This window comes from Delphinapterus leucas, chromosome 9, assembly GCF_059928025.1.
Source record: "Delphinapterus leucas isolate spDelLeu-1000000601 "Yukka" chromosome 9, BTC_Dleu_Yukka2, whole genome shotgun sequence".
NCBI lineage: Eukaryota > Metazoa > Chordata > Mammalia > Artiodactyla > Monodontidae > Delphinapterus > Delphinapterus leucas.
This window is the reverse complement of record NC_143137.1, coordinates 56,611,166-56,634,488: the sequence shown is the minus strand read 5'-3', so window position 1 is coordinate 56,634,488 and position 23,323 is coordinate 56,611,166. Positions and strand designations below refer to the sequence as shown.

General features: G+C 35.9%; 1 protein-coding gene across 1 annotated transcript in view; it reads right to left on the bottom strand.

The window, feature by feature from the left end:
* Window positions 1-23,323, bottom strand: part of VPS50 (VPS50 subunit of EARP/GARPII complex) — a 140,228-nt gene that overhangs the window by 73,573 nt on the left and 43,332 nt on the right. Inside the window, exons 13-14 of the mRNA XM_022586009.2 lie at window positions 5,376-5,508; window positions 2,288-2,379 (exon numbers count right to left, since the gene is read on the bottom strand). Of these exons, the coding sequence (XP_022441717.1) occupies window positions 2,288-2,379; window positions 5,376-5,508 (225 nt within the window). The remainder of the gene's footprint in view (window positions 1-2,287; window positions 2,380-5,375; window positions 5,509-23,323) is intronic.

Sequence of the window (23,323 nt, the reverse complement as noted above, 5' to 3'; positions counted from 1 at the left end):
AAAGAGAACCTAATTCCCAATACAAAGAAGAAATACATGGTTATTTTTCAAATGCCCCAGGAAGAACTTTAAAAGTGGGTGGTTTATTAGGCTGTAAAGAAAATCTCAAATTCACAAAAAGTAGAAATACTCCAACCCTAATTTTCTATAGTAAAAGAAAGAAATAATAAGCATTTTAAAACTGTCACTTCTCACGTATCAAATATTTAAAGACTAAAAAGAAAATCTTGAAAGACCAAGACTTTCATATGGTTGGATATGTAAGCTCCATGAGGTCAAGGACCATGCTTTCACCACGGTGTTCTTAAACCCACAAACAGTGCGATACACATATTATGACTGATACAACCTTTTTCCTTTAAAGGTTCTGACTGAGTCAAAATGCATGGAAAATTTGCAACAATATTCTCCAAACTGAAAAGTTTTTATAATAATTATCAAGATGATTATGATTCTGAATTTAGTTTTATGTCAGAAACATTAACTATCTTCTTATGCTTCTCAATCATTTATCATCTCTATAATAAATTTATGATGTCAATAAACTGTCACATGCTCACTTGTGCTTTGGAATTTAGCATTTCAGATATTAGAAATATATTATGGTATGTATAGCATATATTATATAACATCCCCAGTGGGGTCTAGGGCAGTATCCCAAAATAAAACACATTTATATCCCTTCAACATATGAATGTTCACCTTAATGGGATAAATAAATACTACAAAAAGCCAAACGACAATACTGGTCAGACTGTGCTATCAAATGAACTCAATTCCTGCCAGGTTTTGTCTGCCAGATGTGTTCTCAAAAAACATTTATTTTTCAGAGCTTTTGCCTTTTTCAATTGCATTGAGCTTTGTAATTTCAATTTAACAAATACTAGTGAGTTCCTAACGTACACAAAGTCCTGTGTAGAACTGGATGAGAATTGGGGTTCGAGGTGCAAAAGGGACTTGAAGTGGGTGGAGATGAAGATATTCTAAAACTTGAAACCTACAACACAATTATCTATATTCAAAAGCATGATGACTTTCATTAAACTGGCCAAACACTTAAATGATAATAGCTTTACTAAATCTTACATTTAACAGATATTCCTATATCAAGAATGACATCAGGTTGCCAGATTGAATAGAAACTAGCTATATAAAATACCAGGCCAATAATCCAAAGTACCTTGAATTACAAGAAATTCTATCATAGATTCTACAATTTCAACAAAGTATAATTAGAGCCTGTTAGAAGACTAAATTAGAAACAACTCATATCTGACACTAGAGAATGAGATTTTCCTTTCTGTTATATATAACATTCAGAAAAAAGTCAGCCCCAAACCATAATTAATGGGAAACTAAAAATTTGTTTCATATGGTCATATCAGAAAACACAAAAGGCAAAGCTCCTACCACTATCACATATTTAAATATTATAGTATAAATTCAAATAGCATATCTGCAATAGAAAGTTATCAAAAGTCAGAAGAGCACTAAATTATAACTGCTAAGTGATTCTTGAGGAAATTTATGTTTTCAGTATATATTTTCCTAAACATTTTTTTCAAAAGAAATCCTATAAAAGATTTTCAAACTAAACATCAGCTTCATTAGAAAAATAAAAAATACATTTTAAAAGACCATAATATGGTCAAAGTGTCTATCGTCTTCTAAATTTTGAAGCAGTCCAAAAAGAACAAAGTTATCATCAAAGAAATTACACTTATCTAGGAAGTGAAAATTTTTAACAAATTAACAAATCTAGTTATCTGATAACAACTAAGCTACTAAACTGCAAAAGAAAAGCCAAGGAATACACATTCAGTCAATAAATACATAAGATTCACTCAAGGCACAAAAATCACTGACTTAGAATTCTTCATTCTGTTCTAGACTCCAACCCAACTATGTCATCTATTATATAGTTATCCTTTTCCTAAAATTAATAGAAAAGGAAAAAAAACACAAACAAAATAAACAGTATCTCAATAAGAAAACAACTTCTTTAGGAAAGCACAAATCTGTTAGGTCACTAAAAGCAAAATATAATCAAGGAATATTTCCAATGGATATTTTCAAATTAAAAATTTTTCTACTGCCACTTATAGTCAAATATAATTGACAACTAAATTACAGAACTCAAATGGTAGACTTATTCCAAAGAAAAACTAACACATGATTAGACCTGCAGGGAAAACAAATACAGAAAACTTAAATACTGAATTTCTAAAACAACTTTGAATGAAGGTTTCTATTGCTTTTGTAAAAAAATAGTTTAAAAAAACCAAACCTGCCATATTCGTGTAAGTCCATGTTCTAATTTCTTTTTTATGTAGCCACGATCAAAATTTGTTTCTTCAGTACCCATCATATTACTCCCTTCTGAAAATAAAAGATGGTATACGTTTTAAAATTTGCTTCACATTTTTGTTTTCAAAAAAAAAATTTGGATTCTCATATATTGTAAGCATGTGTAAAATACAGAAAATATTCTCAATATTTATACAACCAAAACAATGTCAAAAAACAGAAATTAGGATTAAACTCATTTGATAAGACAGACAAATTCAGACTCTGAAATGTTAAGTACTTTACACCTAAGACCACTCAGCTTATACATGATTATAGCTGGGATTCCAACTTGGGTAGTGTGATCCCAGAAACCAGATTCTTAATGACCCATATACTGCCTACTGCCAGGGCATTACAGGACCAACTAACCCAATTTTCAATTAATATGCATGTTAACAAGAGTACAGAGTGCAAAACTGCTCATGTAGTGAGGCAATGATGCATACATTTTATATTTTTCATGATCCAGAATACTTTTATCCATTCCAGGTAAATAATCTAACAGTTCAACAGGTAAGATCAATGAGCTGCCTCAAAATAATTCTCCCCCTAAAAGCAACTGAAAATACACGTACACATTATATTTTAAAAATTATGCCTTTGTGCAAGTAAACTGTGCAGAACAACTGAGGATATGATCTCATCTTAGGCTAGCAAGGTATCCACTGGTAAGCAGCAAAAGGCCCTTTCATAGGCCAGGCCCCAGATACATGCCTAACGTACTTGTGACTACTCCTACAGCTTAAGCCATATCATCTGTATGGTCTGGCTATTAGGAACCCAGCAGCTCAGAGCAGTGCACCTGAGCTACAGCTTTAGTTTATTTAGAATGGTGAAGTGTTAGGACACCAGTAGTATCACTAGAGAACAACAACGGATGAACTCTAGAGGCCCTTTCAGCTGTATGAAGTTCTGTGAAGAATAACTTTTAAATTACTGATTCCTACAATTTTAGTCCTTAATGTGAATAAGAAAGGAAGAATTTCTGGTGAACAAATAACTTTTTACAGTACTAGATATTGTCACCTGACTATTAGACTGATCAGAGTCCTCAACATTCTTAAATTATACAGATTAGGGTGAAGGAATTTCAGCAAAGAGGACTAAGTATAGAAGGTTCAAATAGAGTTTTGTTTTTTTTTAATTTATTTATTTTATTATTTTTGGCTGCGTTGGGCCTTGGTTGCTGCGTACGGGCGGCATGTGGGATCTTCCTGGACCAGGACTCAAACCTGTGTCCCCTGCATTGGCAGGCAGATTCTTAACCACTGCACCACCAGGGAAGCCCTCAAATAGAGTTTTAAGTTTGAATCTATACCCCAATGAAAATGCATACAATACATAATACCTGTAAACTATTAGCCTGAAGCAAAAAGCGAGCTTCACCATGATAAGTATATATTGTCTTCTATACTCTTATATCTAAAGTATGTATTAATTTTGTTCCAAACTTTTCCTTTGGTTTCTCCTTAAATGATGTACTAGAAAAAGGAAAAGAGGTGCTGAGATATCTAAACTGGTACCATATCTAGAAAAAAAAAAATGTTGCCAAAACAAGATAAACTTTGTGGGGAAAAAATCCCTTAAGCCCAGGAATTCCCTAAGTAAAATGAAATTTTAAAAAAAAAGGGCCTATAGACATTTCATTATTATTATAATCATCTCTCTTGATCCATTTCCTTTGATGATATTAATAACAACCAGTGTAAGCACTTTCACACTTTCTCTAAACTTTATAGCAATCCTACAGGTAGATGTGTTACTACATTATGAAGCTTTTTGTTTGTTTTGTTTTCTTAACCTATCATTTTAAGTAGCAAACTGAGGCCTGGAGATGATAAAGTGACCTATTCACATTCTCGCCTTTGGTAAATGGCAGTCAAACTTTGAAGCGAGGTATCTCTGACTGCAAAGCCCATACTCCCAGAGGTAGTAGAGGAGTTGGGTTAAAATACCCAACTGGCCTAGTCTGGCCTAGAATCCTGGCTCAATGCCCCCTGTTTTCTACTTTCTCCTTTCTCTCTCTTCCTTTAAACCTCTTCCTCCCTCAACAATATTTCTAAAAGAATGAAAATCCTTCCACAGAATTTATCTTTCTTATTTTTTGCTATCTATATTTATGAGCTTCTTATGAGTTAAGATAAATATTAAACGTATGTCTTCTATACTACCAAAATCCTATGGTTAATCAAACTAAGATTTGCGCATTCCTCCACCCACACAATCACAGAAACCAAACACTTCAGAAATTAGAAGTTACTAGAATAACTTGATTGACTAGCTATATTAAACTGTATGTAATACAAAAAAACAGGTACAGTATAATTTATTTTGCCCATACTAAATACTGGTAGACTCATTTATTACTTTAAAAAGTATTTTGAATACTTAATCTTAGCTATTGTTCAAGGATAATCACTTAAGATATATAATTACATGAAGTAATTTAAACATGCCTAGTTAATATAATTTCTCAAAGATTTTCTCTTTATGACTATACCATAAACATTTAAAGTTGTATTTTGCTTGCAAAGATGGTATTTAAAAACATCATTTTTTATGAAATTTTTATGTCCTGCTATCTATTTTCAGGAAGAAAAGTATCAGTATAATTATTAATTCTTAGAATCTAGTTTTATTAGTACAACTTGAAAATTAGCCAAAAAGACTTAATATTGAACATTAGCATTAATTTTATAGTAAATTTGGACAGACCAATGTCCTACCTAGTTTGCAACTCATTTTTTTTTAAAGCTCTTTCTTAATAACTTAGTCCTAAGGTCATCACCACATATTCCTGGAAATTTGTAATACCTATCACATAAGAAGTCCTTCCGCCCAGTTAATCCCCAAAGGTAATGGAGTTTTTATAGCAGCTGAATCACTTTCTCTGGTGAACATTTAACTATGGTCATCATGGTCCCTGAAATTCTAAAAGTATAGCTGTCCCTTTTCTTTCTCCTTACTCCAGAAATACGGTGTATTTATAGTTCAGTTTTTAAAATCAAATCAAAATAATTTCCTACCAGAAGCAGAAGTAGTATCTTCACTGTCATGCTTTTCATGCCATTCCATAGTTCTGTAATAGCTGAGCATAACCTCCCACAGTGCTTTGCACAGGTCAGCAAGGCATGGAATATAGCTGTCTGGTGTAACATGCTGAAGAAAATGACAAGAGCCAACTTTCAAATTATCATGTTTAACACAAAGTTAATCAAAATGTTATGGTGTCAATCAAATGCACTCAAGAATTAGATAAGAAAATTTCTTCCACTGATATATCTAAAAAGAAAGTTCAATGGCAAGAAAATTTTGTTCAAGTAATTCCTATTTCAACATGGCTTTTTAGTATTCATTAGGAGTATCAGTCCATATACTATGAATCCACATACTACTGAATGGCAAGCGCTCTCATAACCAGGAGTGCAAACTTCCCCAAATATATTTTTTCAAAGCCATGTTCTTAGCATGAAATGCAGCTTTACACTCACCCTTGGACCCAAGTTACAACTTGCAAAAAGGTGGTCATAATTTACAAGTCAATCATTTTATTTATGTAAATTAAGTAACTGACAATCTGCAAATTCTGTAAATCACATGGATATAGATATTTCATATTTGACAAGAGCATTTTAAAATGTTTTATATAACATGGCTATGAAACAATATGTGGTCCAAAATCTTCTCCCTAAAGGAAATGCATGGATTTTTCTCCCTCTATCCTTTGTAAAAACTATCAGTTTCTCATTCTGCCCTTTTTTTCTGCAGGTAGAATAATGCCTCGATTCTATTTTGCAGGCTTTCTGTCTGTCACAGTGGAGCATCTGCTCCATCATTTGAGATTTCGTAGCATTTCTTCAATTTGTAATCAATCAACCACAACTGATCATGCTGATAAAACAGTGAAAGGCTAATAAGACTATGATGCAAGCCCTCCAAAATAAATAGCTAGTAGAAATAAGCTATATAGAAAGTATAGCTATGGTGTTATTGATGCTCAGGAAATCCCAGTTGGTAGTCGTCCTTTCTCTTTCAAAAAGTATTTTTTCTCTCCATAATGATTTCCCCCTCCTCTAAATTCCCCATTTACTAAAACATTCATTCATCAAGCAATTAATAAAAATACTAATTTGTATGACTCAGCAAGTATACTTTTGTGTAGGCATGTCAAATCTCTGAAACTCAACTAAGAAGTAGTAAAATAAAGGCGCTGTTAACCGCTGGAGTCAGGCTGCCCAAGTGGGGCTTATGCCAAGAACAGTACAATGGTTCAATCTTATAGGATCTATTAACAATCTGTCACATTAATAGGTCTAAGAAGAAAAACAAAATGATTGTCCCCAAACATGCTGAAAACCCTTTTTCAGGGTTTGACAAAATTCAACAGCCATTCCTAATAATAACTCATGAGAAAATAAAAACAGATAAACATTTCCCTAAGATGAGGAAGCTTTAGTGCATATCCACTGTGGTCAGAGAAGACAAGAATGTACACTATCTCCACTACTTTTTTTTTTTTTTTTTTTTTTGCAGTACGCAGGCCTCTCACCGCTGTGGCCTCTCCCGTTGTGGACCACAGGCTCCGGACGCACAGGCCCAGCAGCCATGGCTCACAGGCCCAGCCGCTCCGCTGCATGTGGGATCTTCCCGGACCGGGGCACGAACCCGCATCCCCTTCATCGGCAGGCGGACCCTCAACCACTGTGCCACCAGGGAAGCCCTCCACAACTTTTTAACAATGTTCTTGAGGTACTAGCCAATGCAATTAGACTAGAGAAAATGATAAGACGCAAAAGAACAGGAAAAGAAGAAATAAAACTACTTCTATCTGTAAATGACATAATATACCTAGAATATAATTCCTAGAGAATGAATGATAAAACTCAAACAGTAAAAGAATTCAGCAAAGGGCTTCCCTGGTGGCACAGTGGTTGAGAGTCCACCTGCCGATGCAGGGGACACTGTTTGTGCCCCGGTCGGGGAGGATCCCACATGCTGTGGAGCGGCTAGGCCCGTGAGCCATGGCCGCTGAGCCTGCGCGTCCGGAGCGTGTGCTCCACAACGGGAGAGGCCACAACAGTGAGAGGCCCGCGTACCGCAAAAAAAAATTCAGCAAGGTAGCAGGTTATAAAATTAACATATAAAAATAACAGAATTCATATACACAAATAATAACTATTTATAAGATACAATGAATGAGAAATCACTTATAATAAAAAAGATAAAAATTTTAGGAATAAACTTAACAAAAAATGATCCAAAATTCTATGAAGAAAACTGAAAGACATGGGCTTCCATGGTGGCGCAGTGGTTGAGAGTCCGCCTGCCAATGCAGGGGACGCGGGTTCGTGCCCCAGTCCAGGAAGATCCCACGTGCCGCAGAGCGGCTGGGCCCGTGAGCCATGGCTGCTGAGCCTGCGCATCCGGAGCCTGTGCTCCACAACGGGAGGGGCCGCAGCAGTGAAAGGCCCGCATAACGCAAAAAAAAAAAAAAAAAAACAAAAAAAAAAATGAAAGACATAAAGGTAGACTTGAACAAATAGAAAGACATCCCTCACTCTTGGTTAGCATGTCTCAACATCAGAGATGTCAGTTCTCCCTAAGTTAATTTATGAATTTACTGAGATACCAATAAAAACAATCCAGGAATAGATCTAGCCTCATATAAAAATATGGTATATGATAAAGATAGCATCTCATATCACTTAAGTGAAGACAGTCTTTTTCATTAATAGTGTTGGGACAACTGGATGGTCAGTTGGAAAAGACTAAATTAGATCTACTCCTCACACCACCCACAGGAACAAACTCCAAATGGATAAGACAGCTGAACCTAAAAAATAAAACTATACTAGCACCCAAAGAAAACATGAGTTAATTCTTCTCTCACCTTGATATAGGTAAAGGCTTTGTAATTATGACTCAAAATTCAGTGGTAATAAAAGTAAAATTTGATAAATTTTACTACATAAAAAATTTTATAAATTTTGTATAACAACAAAAAAACAACAGTAAACAAATCAAATGATAAACTTGAAAAAAGTATTCACAATACATGTCACAATAAAAAAAATCTCACATTTATAATGAACACTTAAAGATTTTTGGGGAAAAGACCAAAAATCCTATAGAAAAATGGGAAGAAGATATAAACACACTTAACAGAGATATAAAGATGGCCCTTAAATATTTGAAAACATATCCAACTTCACTCATAATAGGGCAAATGTAAATTAAAACTACAGTAAGAAACAAATTCTCACTCATCAGATCAGTGCAAATTTTAAAGCTGACCATTAACAAAGATTCTCCCCTTGACCAAACTCTAGCCGGCTCCCTGAGCCCTCTCCTTCAATAGTCCTCAATCTTGACCTACAAAGAATTGAACAAGACACTAATGTAGTTTCTAGCAGCTCACGGCCACAACCCTAGGATGACCCTAGCACCCCTTAAAGTGCTTACCTGAGAAAAGTCAAGGCTGCCAAAAGAATATGTTTGTTCCAGCTGAAACCTGAAGATAGGACCCGTCTCCCAGTCTCTGAGGGAGAAGGTGGGAGCCTAACCCAGATGGGTTTCACATGAACCAAGCCCCCTTGTTTTTTGTAATTTTTCACTTCCTTGCTTCTTCTGAGCCCCTGGCTCATCCCCCTTCCTAGTCCCTCTTTCTCCCTTTACAATGCCCAGTGACCCCTGTACAAATGGAAGCTGAGTTCAGTTCACAATGGGTTCTTTTCCCCATTACAACAGTATATTACTGATTGAAATCTGTCCATACCACTTTAATTAGTGTCCAGTTTTGTTTATCTTTGATACCATATATACTCTGTTGGCAAGGCTGTGAACAAAAAAACAGGAACTCTCATCCACTGCTGGTGGGAACGCAAAACGATACAATCCTCTGGAAATGAATTTGACATTATCTAACAAAACCACACTAACAAAACTACATGTGTATTTTCCCTTTGACCCAGCAATCTCACTTCTAGGAATTTATCCTGAAGGTGTACTTCAAACAATGTAAAAATACATATGCACAAGGTTATTCGTTGAAGGATTATCTGTAACTGCAAAATACTGGAATCTATCTAAATGTCCAAACACAGGAGATCAGCTGGATAAACTTCACACACACAAAAGAGCACTTTGCAACTGTGAAAAATGATAAGCAGACATATACATTTAAAAAATTTTTTAAATAAAACATTTTCCCTTTCATATGATACATATACATGTGAGAAAGGGAAAAGTTTTTATATATATATGTATGTCATAAGAAATAGAAAAAAATTTAATGATATATTTGCCTATCATCAAAAAAATAAACACAGTGAATATAAAGAAGAAAACACTGAAGTCAGTTACCTGTAAGAGGTGGCATGGGGAATAAAAATGGAAGGAACACAGGAGGGAGTGAAACTTCTGAGTATACCGAATTGGCTATGGGTACCTATTTGCAGAAAAATTAGAATGGCTATCCAGATTTACACATGGCTTGCAGAGATCAACACAAATATTTCTGCATATTTATGCCATAATTTGGGGTAACTTTTTATGTCGACTTTCCCTGTTTACTATTATAATTACTACCTTTACAATGAACCAGTCTTGCTTTTTTCCTTGGTTTATTTTTACCACATCATTACAACTGACATAGCTCTCATACCACACACATGTAATGAAAACCGATAATGATGCACAAGGTCAGGAAAAAGCTAAAAGCAGAGGACAAAGAAAAGCAAAAATCACAAAAACATTCTGGGCTGCAACTCAAAAATCATTCACCGGAATAAAGGTACTCTTATACAAACTTTCATAAACTCAACTTTGCATAAATTTGTGTTTATATTATGCAAATAAATTTAATCTAATTATATCCCAACATATCTTTCTGACAGATAAAAGGAAGGCAGTGTTAGTCTTATTTTTCCCAAAGAAAAATTATAACTATACAAATAATTGTGCTATAGCCCACCAATTAACTTTTATAATACTTGCCACAGTTTAACAAACCAGAAAATTGAATTGGAACTACTACCTTCTATTCTCCACCCAACCACTGTCTAGCTATATCACTTGCCTATTTATTCAAGGAAAAGGAGGTTCTTTACTGTGTTACCTCTTGACTATTTACTAAACTTTAATGGGTGTGGATGAGATTATACACACAGAAATGTTTATAGGAAATTTTTTTCAGAAAACGTTGAAATTATTTAATGAAATTATACCAAGCTTTTTCTCACCAAACTTACTCAAGTGTAAATAATTCACAAATCTAGCTAGGCCAATGCCCACGTCTAAAAGTCTCCCAAACTTATCTTCAAATATGTTCATATGTACAAACATAAGACTATGATGTACTGAGCAAGATGATTCTTACCTAAATTTATATTCTAAAATAGAAACAAATGTATAGATTCATTACACTAAATACACAGAAAGTAGTTTACGAAAAAAGGCAAGGTGGGATAGATATATAAATATAGTTTTTAATAGATTTAAGCAAAAATGTGTTCATCTCTGTACTTGAAGACTATGCTGACAATAAGAGTCATTTCATGCAAATCAAAACTACAATGAGATATCATCTCACACTAGTCAGAATGGCCATCCTCAAAAAATCTAGAAACAATAAATGCTGAAGAGGGTGTGGAGAAAAGGCAACACTCTTGCACTGCTGGTGGGAATGTGAATTGGTACAGCCACTATGCAGAACAGTATGGAGGTTCCTTAAAAAACTACAAATAGAACTACCATATGACCCAGCAATCCCACTACTGGGCATATACCCTGAGAAAACCATAATTCAAAAAGAGTCATGTACCAAAATGTTCATTGCAGCTCTATTTACAATAGCCAGGAGATGGAAACAACCTAAGTGCCCATCATCGGATGAATGGATAAAGAAGATGTGGCACATATATACAATGGAATATTACTGAGCCATAAAAAGAAACGAAATTGAGCTATTTGTAATGAGGTGGATAGACCTAGAGTCTGTCATACAGAGTGAAGTAAGTCAGAAAGAGAAAAACAAATACCGTATGCTAACACATATATATGGAATTTAAGAAAAACAAAATGTCATGAAGAACCTAGGGGTAAGACAGGAATAAAGACACAGACCTACTAGAGAATGGACTTGAGGATATGGGGAGGGGGAAGGGTAAGCTGTGACAAAGCGAGAGAGAGGCATGGACATATATACACTACCAAACGTAAGGTAGATAGCTAGTGGGAAGCAGCCGCATAGCACAGGGAGATCAGCTCCGTGCTTTTCGTCCACCTAGAGGGGTGGGATAGGGAGGGTGGGAGGGAGGGAGACACAAGATGGAAGAGATATGGGAACATATGTATATGTATAACTGATTCACTTTGTTATAAAGCAGAAACTAACACACCTTTGTAAAGCAATTATACTCTAATAAAGATGTAAAAAAAAAAGAGTCATTTCATTTTAAAGTTGGACTCCAGAAACCACTTTCCCCTATACTGTGCAATCAACTAGTGTCAATTCTCAAAGCAACAAATGCTTCTGATGCCTTTAATACCTTATCACTAAAATCATTCATAACTAGTGCTCTCTCGTTAATTTATAAAAATCACCTCCAAATTTCAAATAGAGAAACTTATTACACAGACATGTGTGAACCATAACTATAACAAGACAGATTCAAAGAAACCAACAAATAAGCAAATAATTGTATAAGTAGTCAGAAAATAAAAGGCAGGCCAAGAAGAGAATCTGAGTTTCTGAATTACAACTTCCACTTAGACATCAATCCTTCTTCACACCAGCAGAGCATAACAGAAAGAGAACTAGACAAGAAATTGGAAGCCCTGCATCCCAGCCAGCACCAATTCTACAACTTACCAGTCACATGCCCTTAGATAGTAAACCACTCTGGGTATCTTAGGTTCACCTTTCATGAAACAGTGTTAGAGATTCCTGGATCTGCTACCTCTTCATTGGTTTAATCCATTCACTTATTACTAGATACCTAACACTGTAACTCAGTTCGAGTCCCAATTAACAGGTGATTCATTTAGTATAAAACCAGGAATACCAAGGCAGAAGAGTGCCATATTGCAATTCCAGTTCAATGTTCTTACCACATAGCAATGATAGCAACGAAAGCCTTGAATTAAGCAATTTAGAAAATATTCACACAGTGAGACACCCCAAAGAACTAAATAGCATGTCTTAAAATTTTTTTAAGAATATATGGGAAATAGAGGGCTTCCCTGGTGGCGCAGTGGTTGGGAGTCCGCCTGCCGATGCAGGGGACACGGGTTCGTGCCCCGGTCCGGGAAGATCCCACATGCGGCGGAGCGGCTGCGCCTGGGGACCATGGCCGCTGGGCCCGCGCGTCCGGAGCCTGTTGCTCCGCGGCGGGAGAGGCCACAGCGGTGAGAGGCCTGCGTACCGCAAAAAAAAAAGAATATATGGGAAATAGAAATTTACTTATCAAACATTTCTCTGTGTTCCAGAGCTATTTTCCACTTCCATTCTAAAGCTAGTAGTACCAATTTATTCAGGAAAGGTTGAGAGGTGAAAAGAAAAGAGGAAAAAGGTGTAGTATTTCAGAACTATCAAAAATCATGCAGAAAAGGAGGAATATTTTAAGTAACCTAGTTTTTTTTTTTTTTGTAACTCACAACCTCCATACAGGTAACATACATGTCTAGTAACCAGTGATCACAGGTAACAAATATCCTGGGGGGTCAGGATTTAGAGAAGATTCACAAATCCAGATGTTACAATGCAAAAAGCTCAACACAGCATTACAACTAACCTTCACTATTCAAACATCAAAAGTCACTCCTTAATCAAATCTTGATTAACACTTTCACAGAATCCACAGATCTGATTTCCAATCTCATCACTATCAGTTAAGAGTAAAACTTTGTACCTCTCATCTCTACTATTAACCATCCCAACCAACCTACCAGGTCAAAATTAAAATCATGAAGTTAGCTTGTTAAAACCAGCAACATCTCAGCCTTAATTATAAATAATAAATTTAATAAGAATCTAGAGGCCATTTTCACAGAACAGTGTAAATCCAGAAATGAATATATGCAGCCTTTTCAAACCTGAAGCACACAATGAAAAAAATGTCACCTTTTGAAAGTTGCTTCGGTGCAAAGTGGTAAATATGGAAAAAAGAGGCCGCTAAATTTAGCCTTTTAGTTCACATTAATTTACTTTTATACCCATCAGAAATCTCTATTACCAATTACCTCCAAAAATTTCAGGAAGATGATTTTTTTATATTAAAACATCAAAATAAAAATTCTTAGGAGTATCCTTAAAGTATTATTATGCTCTTGTTTCACTTTGATTTATCACTCTAATCACATCCTGACAAACATAAAGGGAGCAGACGTTTGGCATCCTCTCAGAGATTTAAAACTCGTAGTGCTGCCATCCCCACCCCCATCCAAACACACACACACACACACACTCACTAGTAGATGGATTTCAAAGAAAACAACAAAGGCTTATCAGAATCTTTAGATGAATGCTATTAGCACAGTGAGCTCACATCACCAGAAGCTGCTGGAAAGGACTACTGTTTAGCTGGGAGGTTTCTGGAAATATGTTGCAGGTCAAAACAGCACTAGGCCCAGGGAGCTAAAAATATCTCTGGGAAGGCTGAACTCTGGACCTAAATAAGTGGCTGGGCCAAGCAATTACAAGATCTCTCCAACCTCTAATTACTTCTGTAAGGACCAAGCTGTACAAAATATGAATAGCTTAGGTACTTTCTAATCATTGGAAATCAGAGTGGTGCTCAGTATAGTGAACTGGATGGCACATATTTGGGCATGGGTCCCAACTCTGTGACTTACTTGGTCATGACTCCAGCATTTCACTTCATGTATCTAATGCCAAGGGATAAAGCAAATAACCTAGAGTCTCTCTGAAGCTTTAAAAACTATGACTCTCCATAGGTAAAACACGCATATGCTATAGCAAAACTTTCCTTATACTAAACTAGATTCATTCATAATTTAAAAACATGAAGTCTGAGCCACAACAATCAGAGAAGAAAAAGAAATAAAAGGAATCCAAGTCAGAAAACAAGAAGTAAACTGTCACTGTTTGCAGATGACATGATACTATACATAAAAAAATCATAAAGATGCCACCAGAAAACTACTGGTGCTGATCAATGAATTTGGTAAAGCAGTAGGATACAAAATTAATGCATGAAATCTCTTGCATTCTTACACACTAACAACGAAAGATCAGAAAGAGAAATTAAGGAAACAATTCCATTTATCAGTGCAACAAAAAGAATAAAATACCTAGGAATAAACCTACCTAAGGAGGCAAAAGACTTGTATGCAGAAAACAAGTAAGATAATGTAAGATAATGATGAAAGAAATCAAAGATGACACAAAGATGGAGAGATAAACCATGTTCTTAGACTGGAAGAATCAATATTGTGAAAATGACCAAAATACCCAAAGCAAGCTACAGATTCAATGCAATCCCTACCAAATTACCAATGGCACTTTTCACAGAATTAGAACAAAAATTTTTTTAATTTTTATGGAAACACAAAAGACCCTGAAGAGCCAAAGCAATCTTAAGAAAGAAAAACAGAACTGGAGGAATCAGGCTGCCTGACTCCAGACTAAACTACAAAGCTACAGTAATCAAGACAGTATGTATGGTACTGGCACAAAAACAGAAATATAGATCAATGAAACAGGATAGAAAGCCCAGAGGTAAACCCACGCACCTATGGTCAACTAACCTAAGACAAAAGAGGCAAGGATATACAATGGAGAAAAGACAGCCTCTTCAATAAGTGGTGCTGGGAAAACTGGACAGCTACATGTAAAAGAATGAAATCAGAACACTTCCTAACACCATACACAAAAATAATCTCAAAATGGATTAGAGACCTAAATGTAAGGCCAGACACTATAAAACTCTTAGAGGAAAACATAGGCAGAACACTCTATGACATAAATCACAGCAAGATCCTTTTTGACCTCCTAGAGAAATGGAATTAAAAACAAAACTAAACAAATGGGACCTAATGAAACTTCAAAGCTTTTGCACAGCAAAGGAAACCATAAACAAGACGAAAAGACAACCCTCAAAATGGGAGAAAATATTTGCAAACAAACCAACGGACAAAGGATTAATCTCCAAAATATATAAACAGCTCATGCAGCTCAATATTTAAAAAACAAACAACCCAATCCAAAAATGGGCAGAAGACCTAAATAGACATTTCTTCAAAGAAGACCAACAGATGGCCAAGAAGCACATGAAAAGCTGCTCAACATCACTAATTATTAGAGAAATGCAAATCAAAACTACAATGAGGTATCACCTCAAACCAGTCAGAATGGCCATCATCAAAAAATCTACAAACACCAAATGCTGGAGAGGGTGTGGAGAAAAGGGAACCCTCTTGCACTATTGGTGGGAATGTAAATTGATACAGCCACTGTGGAGAACAGTATGGAGGTTCCTTAAAAAACTAAAAATAGAACTACCATACAACACAGCAATCCCACTCCTGGGCATATACCCAGAGAAAACTGTAATTCCAAAAGATACATGCACCCCATGTTCACTGCAGCACTATTTACAATAGCCAGGACATGGAAGCAACCTAAATGTCCAACAACAGAGGAATGGATAAAGAAGATGTGGTACGTATATACATTGGAATATTACTCAGCCATAAAAAGGAACAAAATTGTGCCATTTGCAGAGACATGGATAGACCTAGAGTCTGTCATACAGAGTTAAGTCAGTCAGAAAGAGAAAAACAAATATTGTATGCTAACACATATATGTGGAATCTAGAAAAATGGTACAGATGAACCTATTTGCAAAACTGAAATGGAGACACAGACGTAGAGAACAAATGTATGGACACCAAGGGGGGATGTGGGGAGTGGGATGAACTGGGAGATTGGGACTGACATATATACACTACTATGTATAAAATAGATAACTAATGAGAACAGACTGTATAGCACAGGGAACTCTACTCAGTGCTCTGTGGTGACCTTAATGGGAAGGAAATCCAAAAAAGAGGGGATATATGTATACATATAGCTGATTCACTTTGCTGTACAGCAGAAACTAACACAACATTGTAAAAAACAAAACAAAACAAAAAACACAACAACACAAACATCTTGGTGAAAAAAGTCATTCTCATCTCCCAGGCATTTTATCATTAATACTAAATATGTATTTACACATGAAGACATATGTAATATGTATGGTATGAATGATGCCAACTTGGAACTAAGTAACTAGCACCCTCTAAATTGTGAAATACACAGAAGGGGGCTCCTTTACTACCATCCTCAGTTTTGTCTAATTGCTGCTAAATGGCCTTAATCAAATGGAAAGCTTAATACTATAAAACAAGCAAAGCTTGTGTTATCAGAATATATAATTTATCTTTCAAAGTTTCAAGTAATAAAATGCTGTGAAACCCTATGCTAAGATTATCACCAAAAATGGGCAGTATTTAAATGTAAAAAGACCAATTAAGAATATGGTTTCTTGGCAGGTTTTGAGAATGGCTTTTACCAGTAAATTATTTTGTTTCTGCTGGTAGCTGTGTACCACGTGTTAAAAATAGGTTGGCTCTTTAACATTCACCCCCATCCTACACACACACACACAAAATCACCCAGCAGTCTAAGTTACATTGATAGTTTTAAGGGTTCATAGACTTGGGCATCACATCTGAGCCAGTTTCAAGTGACTAGAAAACCCCTTCACTTCCAGCCAAGAGAGGGAAAGCTGGTTACTCAGATAACATCAGCCCAAAGCATGTTCTCCATAGGCACTCATTAGTTCCAGCGTATGGCAGAAACCACCAAATCATCATACTTGGTTGAATCCAGTTAAACCAAGCCAGACAACCTACTGTTCCTTTCACTTGCCCTATGCTCTTCTTTCATGCCATTGCTCAGGTTATTTCCTCTGTATCCCTGTACTCAGCCACATACATCGTGCTTCTTGAAATCCAAAACCAACTCAAAACTTGCAGGCTCCTCTTTTGCCTCCTTAAACCCTTAAAGAACTATGTTGATCCCACTGACACTACTGTATATGTTGTTTGAACTTTTCTTATTCTACCTCTGATCATAATTAATATGACCTTACTAGGTTTCAAACTCTTTATAACCATATTTACCCTTGCTGAGCTGAACCCATTACTTGACTGATTAACAAAAGCTGGGTAATGACAAGGGAAACTGGTTTACACTAAGTCAGAGCACTAAGAAAGTGGAATCTTGCATCTTCTACCAGCATCCATGAAACAGTAACAGGCTAGCTTGTTAATCTGCAAGTAGGATAAAATTTCAGACCCTTCACAGTTCTTGACAATCCAAAGAGTAAATGGCAGGGAAAAAGGAAGAGACGGATAAACTTTCCTTATCTTTTGATCATTAAGTTTTGAATATTTAAAATTACCAAAACTTATTTTTTATTTTACCTTAAATATTTAGAAACCAATATATAACTCTTATATTTAAAAAATATATATAACTCATATAAAAAATTAGCTGGGTGCTACTATATAAGTGATAAGAATGTGACATCTGAATTCTTAGAGTATTTTAAAACTGATCTGATAAAGCAATCAAGTAAATAGCATTATTCCTCCAACTGAAAATGTTTCTCTAGTAAGAAAGGAAAGGTCCACTCACCTATCCAACCAAATCAACCAAATTAACCTCAACAATCAATTAAATGTCCCTGTTTAATTTCCTTCACATGCTAAATATGCTTGAGTGACAAGCTACATAAATTAGTATTGATATGCTACCTTCTGGTATCTGACAATTAAGCTATTAAACATAAAATAATCAGCATTCATGTGCACAGGAAAAAGGATAAAAGCAGACACTACTGATGAGGAGCATAAGTTGAAACACACTTTCTAGAGGGCAATTTTGGAAATATAAACCAAAGCCTTTGGCAATGCAATTTTATTTTTCATTATTTATCCTAAAGAAATAATTAATGATGTGTGCAAAGATTTAGCTTTAACAATATTTACTACAGGGCTTCCCTGATGGTGCAGTGGTTGAGAGTCCGCCTGCCGATGCAGGGGACACGGGTTCATGCCCCGGCCTGGGAAGATCCCACATGCCACGGAGCGGCTGGGCCCATGAGCCATGGCCACTGAGCCTGCGCGTCCGGAGACTGTGCTCTGCAACGGGAGAGGCCACAACAGTGAGAGGCCCGTGTACCGCAAAAAAAAAAAAAAAAAAAAATTTTACTACAGTGTTATTTATATTATTTCCAACTTTTGTCATTATGAACAACAAAGAATAAGAAACTGGTTAATTAATCCACAGGATCTCTTACAATGAAGTACTGTCAAGCCACTAAAAGGTATGTGCATAGCATATTTACTGAAATGAAAAATTGTTTATAAAGCAGCAAGTGGAAAAAAATGTTCTAAATCTCTGTGTACAGCATAATCCTGCTTTAAAAAGCTATTTGCTTATATACACATTAAAAGAACCAGCTCTGCATACAGAAATATTATTTTTTATTTTCTTCCTTTGCTTATCTGTATTTTCCTACAATCAGTGTTTTAGGTGTATAATTTAAAATACATGTATTTTAAGAGTAAGTATATTAATTAACGATTGCTGAATTTGAGCGACTACTTATATAATCAGTATTCTAACTCCATAAAGACTGTGAGTGATATAAAAACATATAAAGAGACTAGTTTAAGTCGTCAGAAAACAGAAAAAGGATAAGGAGGCAGTTAATTCTACAGAAAACCCAAAACAAGATGGTTACTACAAATGAACATTAAATTTAGCACTGAAATTCCTGGCAGCTTATCATCATAGAGAGTCTGTATACTCTCATACTATTTGATAAGAGAAAATAGCTTTTTGTCTCAAAAGAGGAAATTTCTCTAGGCTCTTATATGAACATCAAAATAAACTATACCTTCAACAGAGATCTTACTAAAAATATTTATTGACCCTTAAACTGCCACTGAATTACAATTCAATATCAAGAGGTAGTATTTATAAGCATCAAAAATTTAAAAACTAGAAGAATGGAACATTTGATGAGCCTTTAGTTGGTCTTTCTATGATGTATGCATGTAAAAAACCTGTAAAAGTACATGGCATGGAGAAAGTGCTCAATGTTGGTTTTCTTTCCCTCTCACTTAATCAAATCTGAAAATTGATTAACACTGCACAAGTTAGAGACGAAGAGGTCAATCCAATATACTTAAGAAACATTTACTAAACACCTCCAATGTGCCAAAAGGAGAAAATACATATTGAAATTATTTCAGAAAGCTTTTTCTAAAAGAAACATTACATTTTCCCCCAAAGTATTATTACATTATCAAGTTCATTTCAAAAACAGAACTCAGGGGCTTCCCTCGTGGCGCAGTGGTTGAGAATCCGCCTGCCGATGCAGGGGGCACGGGTTCGTGCCCCGGGCCAGGAGGATCCTGCGCGCCGCAGAGCGGCTGGGCTCGTGGGCCGTGGCCACTGAGCCTGCGCGTCCAGGGCCTGTGCTCCGCGATGGGAGAGGCCACAGCAGTGAGATGCCCGCGTGCCGCAAAAAAAAAAAAACAAAAAAAAAAAACCACAACTCAAAACTCATTAAAAGCATTTCGAAATGAACAGTTGAAAAATGGTTGAGAACACTGCAGCCAGCTTAGCCAGCTCTATTATCATAAAATTAATCAACAGTACCCTAATTAACATCTTGAAATAAGCTCCCAAGGGAAACCCATCAGCCTGCCAAAAAAAATGTTAAAAAAACATTTTTTTTAAAAAACTGATGCATACTTCATAAACTTTCAAAAAACCTACAAAATGTTTCTCTACGAGGTCACTAAATAAAGAGCTTCCACTTGGTGTCTTTAAATCTCTCCACAAACTGGTGTGAACATGTAGGGTACATCAATGTATTGATAAACGCAATCACAAAGAGGCTTTTTAATCAGATAAAATAACCACTATGCCCCTTTACATTGGCCCTTGCCAGAAATGAGATTTAATTCTCATTTGAAACTTTTGCTTCTAAGGAGTAGTCCTTTACTTGTGCTTCAATATAATGTACATATTTTTTAAAAGAGCCTAAATTACTGATCTAAAAACTCTTAAGTCGATACATTCAAGAAAAAACAGGAAACTAGACAAAGATAAACTATAAAAAGAAAAATTGTGCCTTTAAATCACTTAGAAATTACAGTTTAGTAAAGAAAGTACATTCAGTTACAAAATGACTTCAAAAAGTTCAAAGTCAACTAAACTTTTAAACTTAGAGCAATGGTGACAGAACACAAATGGCAGACACTTCATAATGGGACAGTATGCTGCTGGCCTTAAGAATGCTGAAGTTCTCTGTTTATCAGAGAAAATAAAAAACAGAACACTAATTTTGCCCCAGGTTTCTTTGTAAAGGAATGTCCAAAAAGATGGAAAAAAAAGGAGTTCAATTTCATTCTAGCCCATTTAGTAATAGACTGACATCTGTCAGTGGTTTAAAACAATACTGTGGGGCTTCCCTGGTGGCACAGTGGTTAAGAATCTGCCTGCCAGTGCAGGGGACACGGGTTCGAGCCCTGGTCCAGGAAGATCCCACATGCCACAGAGCAACCAAGCCCATGTGCCTCAACTACTGAGCCTACGCTCTAGAGCCCACGAGCCACAACTACTGAAGCCCGCGTGCCTAGAGCCCGTGCTCCGCAACAAGAGAAGCCACCGCAATGTGAAGCCCGCACACCGCAACAAAGAGTAGCCCCCGCTCGCTGCAACTAGAATAAGCCCACGCGCAGCAACGAAGACCCAACACAGCCAAAAATAAATTTATATTAAAAAAAATTTATAAAATAATACTGTGAATAAGAACAAGCAGATGATTATCTCTTTCCATTTCCAATCTCTTTCCATTTAAAGGAAACAAAATGTTCCCCTGTTTACAGAAACACTATCCCTCTATCAACTCTGATCAGTATACTATTTCATTTATTTCAATCTTTTTTTATTTTAGCTTCTGTGATTATTACTCATAACCATTATCACTGTTTTCAAGTGCTCAGCAAACGGACAGAAAGGCTACTATAACCAGACCCTGTGCTGAGCAGAGGGGATCAACAGTAAGATCCGTTGCCACATTCCATAAGGCAGAGGGCCTGGTCTTTTCAAAAATGGGATGCCATGAAAAATATAAGAAGGGGAAGTGATTGTCTAAAATAAAAGACATGGACATATATACACACCAAATGTAAAATAGATAGCTAGTGGGAAGCAGCCGCATAGCACAGGTAGATCAGCTCTGTGCTTTGTGACCACCTAGAGGGGTGGGATAGGGAGGGTGGAAGGGAGACTCGAGAGGGAGGAGATATGGGGATATATGTATATGTATAGCTGATTCAGTTTGTTATACAGCAGAAACTAACACAGCATTGTGAAGCAATTATACTCCAATAAAGATGTTAAAAAAGAATAAAAGAATAAAAATAAAAGAGCTAAACTGATACAAACTACCATATATAAAATAAACAACAAGGTTCTACTGTACAGCACAGGGAACTATATTCAATAGCCTGTGATAAACCACAATGGGAAAAAATACGGAAAGAACATATATACGTATAACTGAATCACTTCTCTGTGCAGCAGAAATTTTAAATCAAGTATACTTCAACACAAAATTTTAAATCACTTATTTCAATTTTTAACATTATATTTAAACTTTTATCTATGATTAAGGACTTCCTTCAAAATACTGCTACTATACAGAGAAAACCAACTGCCCAAATGCCTCGGCTCTTCCTTCTCACTTCCAAAATCTGCCAGTCAACACCATGCACATATATCCTGGGGGCTCTGTTGTTTCTTTCTTACCTGACACTCGGTTGCCACATACGCTCCTACACCAGTATTTCATCAATAATTATTATCAGTTAATTTTAATTAGGGCAAAAATGATTCCCAATTGCCATATATTGAAAAATTAAGAATTGTACATCCTAATACAAGGCTCCTTCACAAATCACCTCACTTGCCTGAGTTATGCCATTCCAGATCCTTGATATGTGTTCTCACCAGGAAAACATATTTAAGTTTCCTTCCATCAGCTTATTGATTGAACATCTAAGGCTTCCTTCCATTTTTCCTCTACTGAGCTAACCACTTTAATTTACAGAACTCAGTTACTAAAAGTCCACATCTTTTCATCAAACTAAATAAATAAATCTGATATGAGATAATCTCTTCCTAATCTTACCTGGTTTAAATAGGTCAAATATAACTCAATACTATAAAACAAATTAAAACCTACTTAGGCTTATAAGAGATATTCACATCCCTGTCTGCCAGTAACAGCACCGACTTAAATACTTCCAAGAAGCCTGAGGTAATTTCTAAACGTCCTTAATTTTTTTATCAGGAATAGTGCCAAAGAAAGTGGGCCACCTTAAAATGCATCATATTCTTCATCTCATTATTCAGCTCCTCTAAGTCTGTTCTTTCAACATTAAAGAACCTATCATACCTAATTCTGTTAATAAGTATCAAACAGAATTCATGCTTTACCAGGCTTCCTTTAAAAGCAAATAGCACCCCCATTCTCCTAGAGGTTCATCATTCTCTTTCCCTCACACTACATCAATCCATCAGCAAGAACAATTCGAAAGGAGAACCCAACTCAGTTCACTTCGCACCTGTGGATTATATTACCTACAGACCTATGTATCTTTAAGAATGAAAAAGAAAAATTGGTTACAGATGCTGACAGAAGCAACATTTATACACATGAAAAGACTGATTGAAAGTATGTAAGGAAAATCAGATGATTTCCTTACAAAATCAGATGTAAGGAAAAAAAGATGATTGCTTAAAAGCACCCTAGATGCTCACAGAAGAGAGTTAAGACCCTGAGACAGAGGGGTACAAGAAGCTATAAGAGGGGAGAGA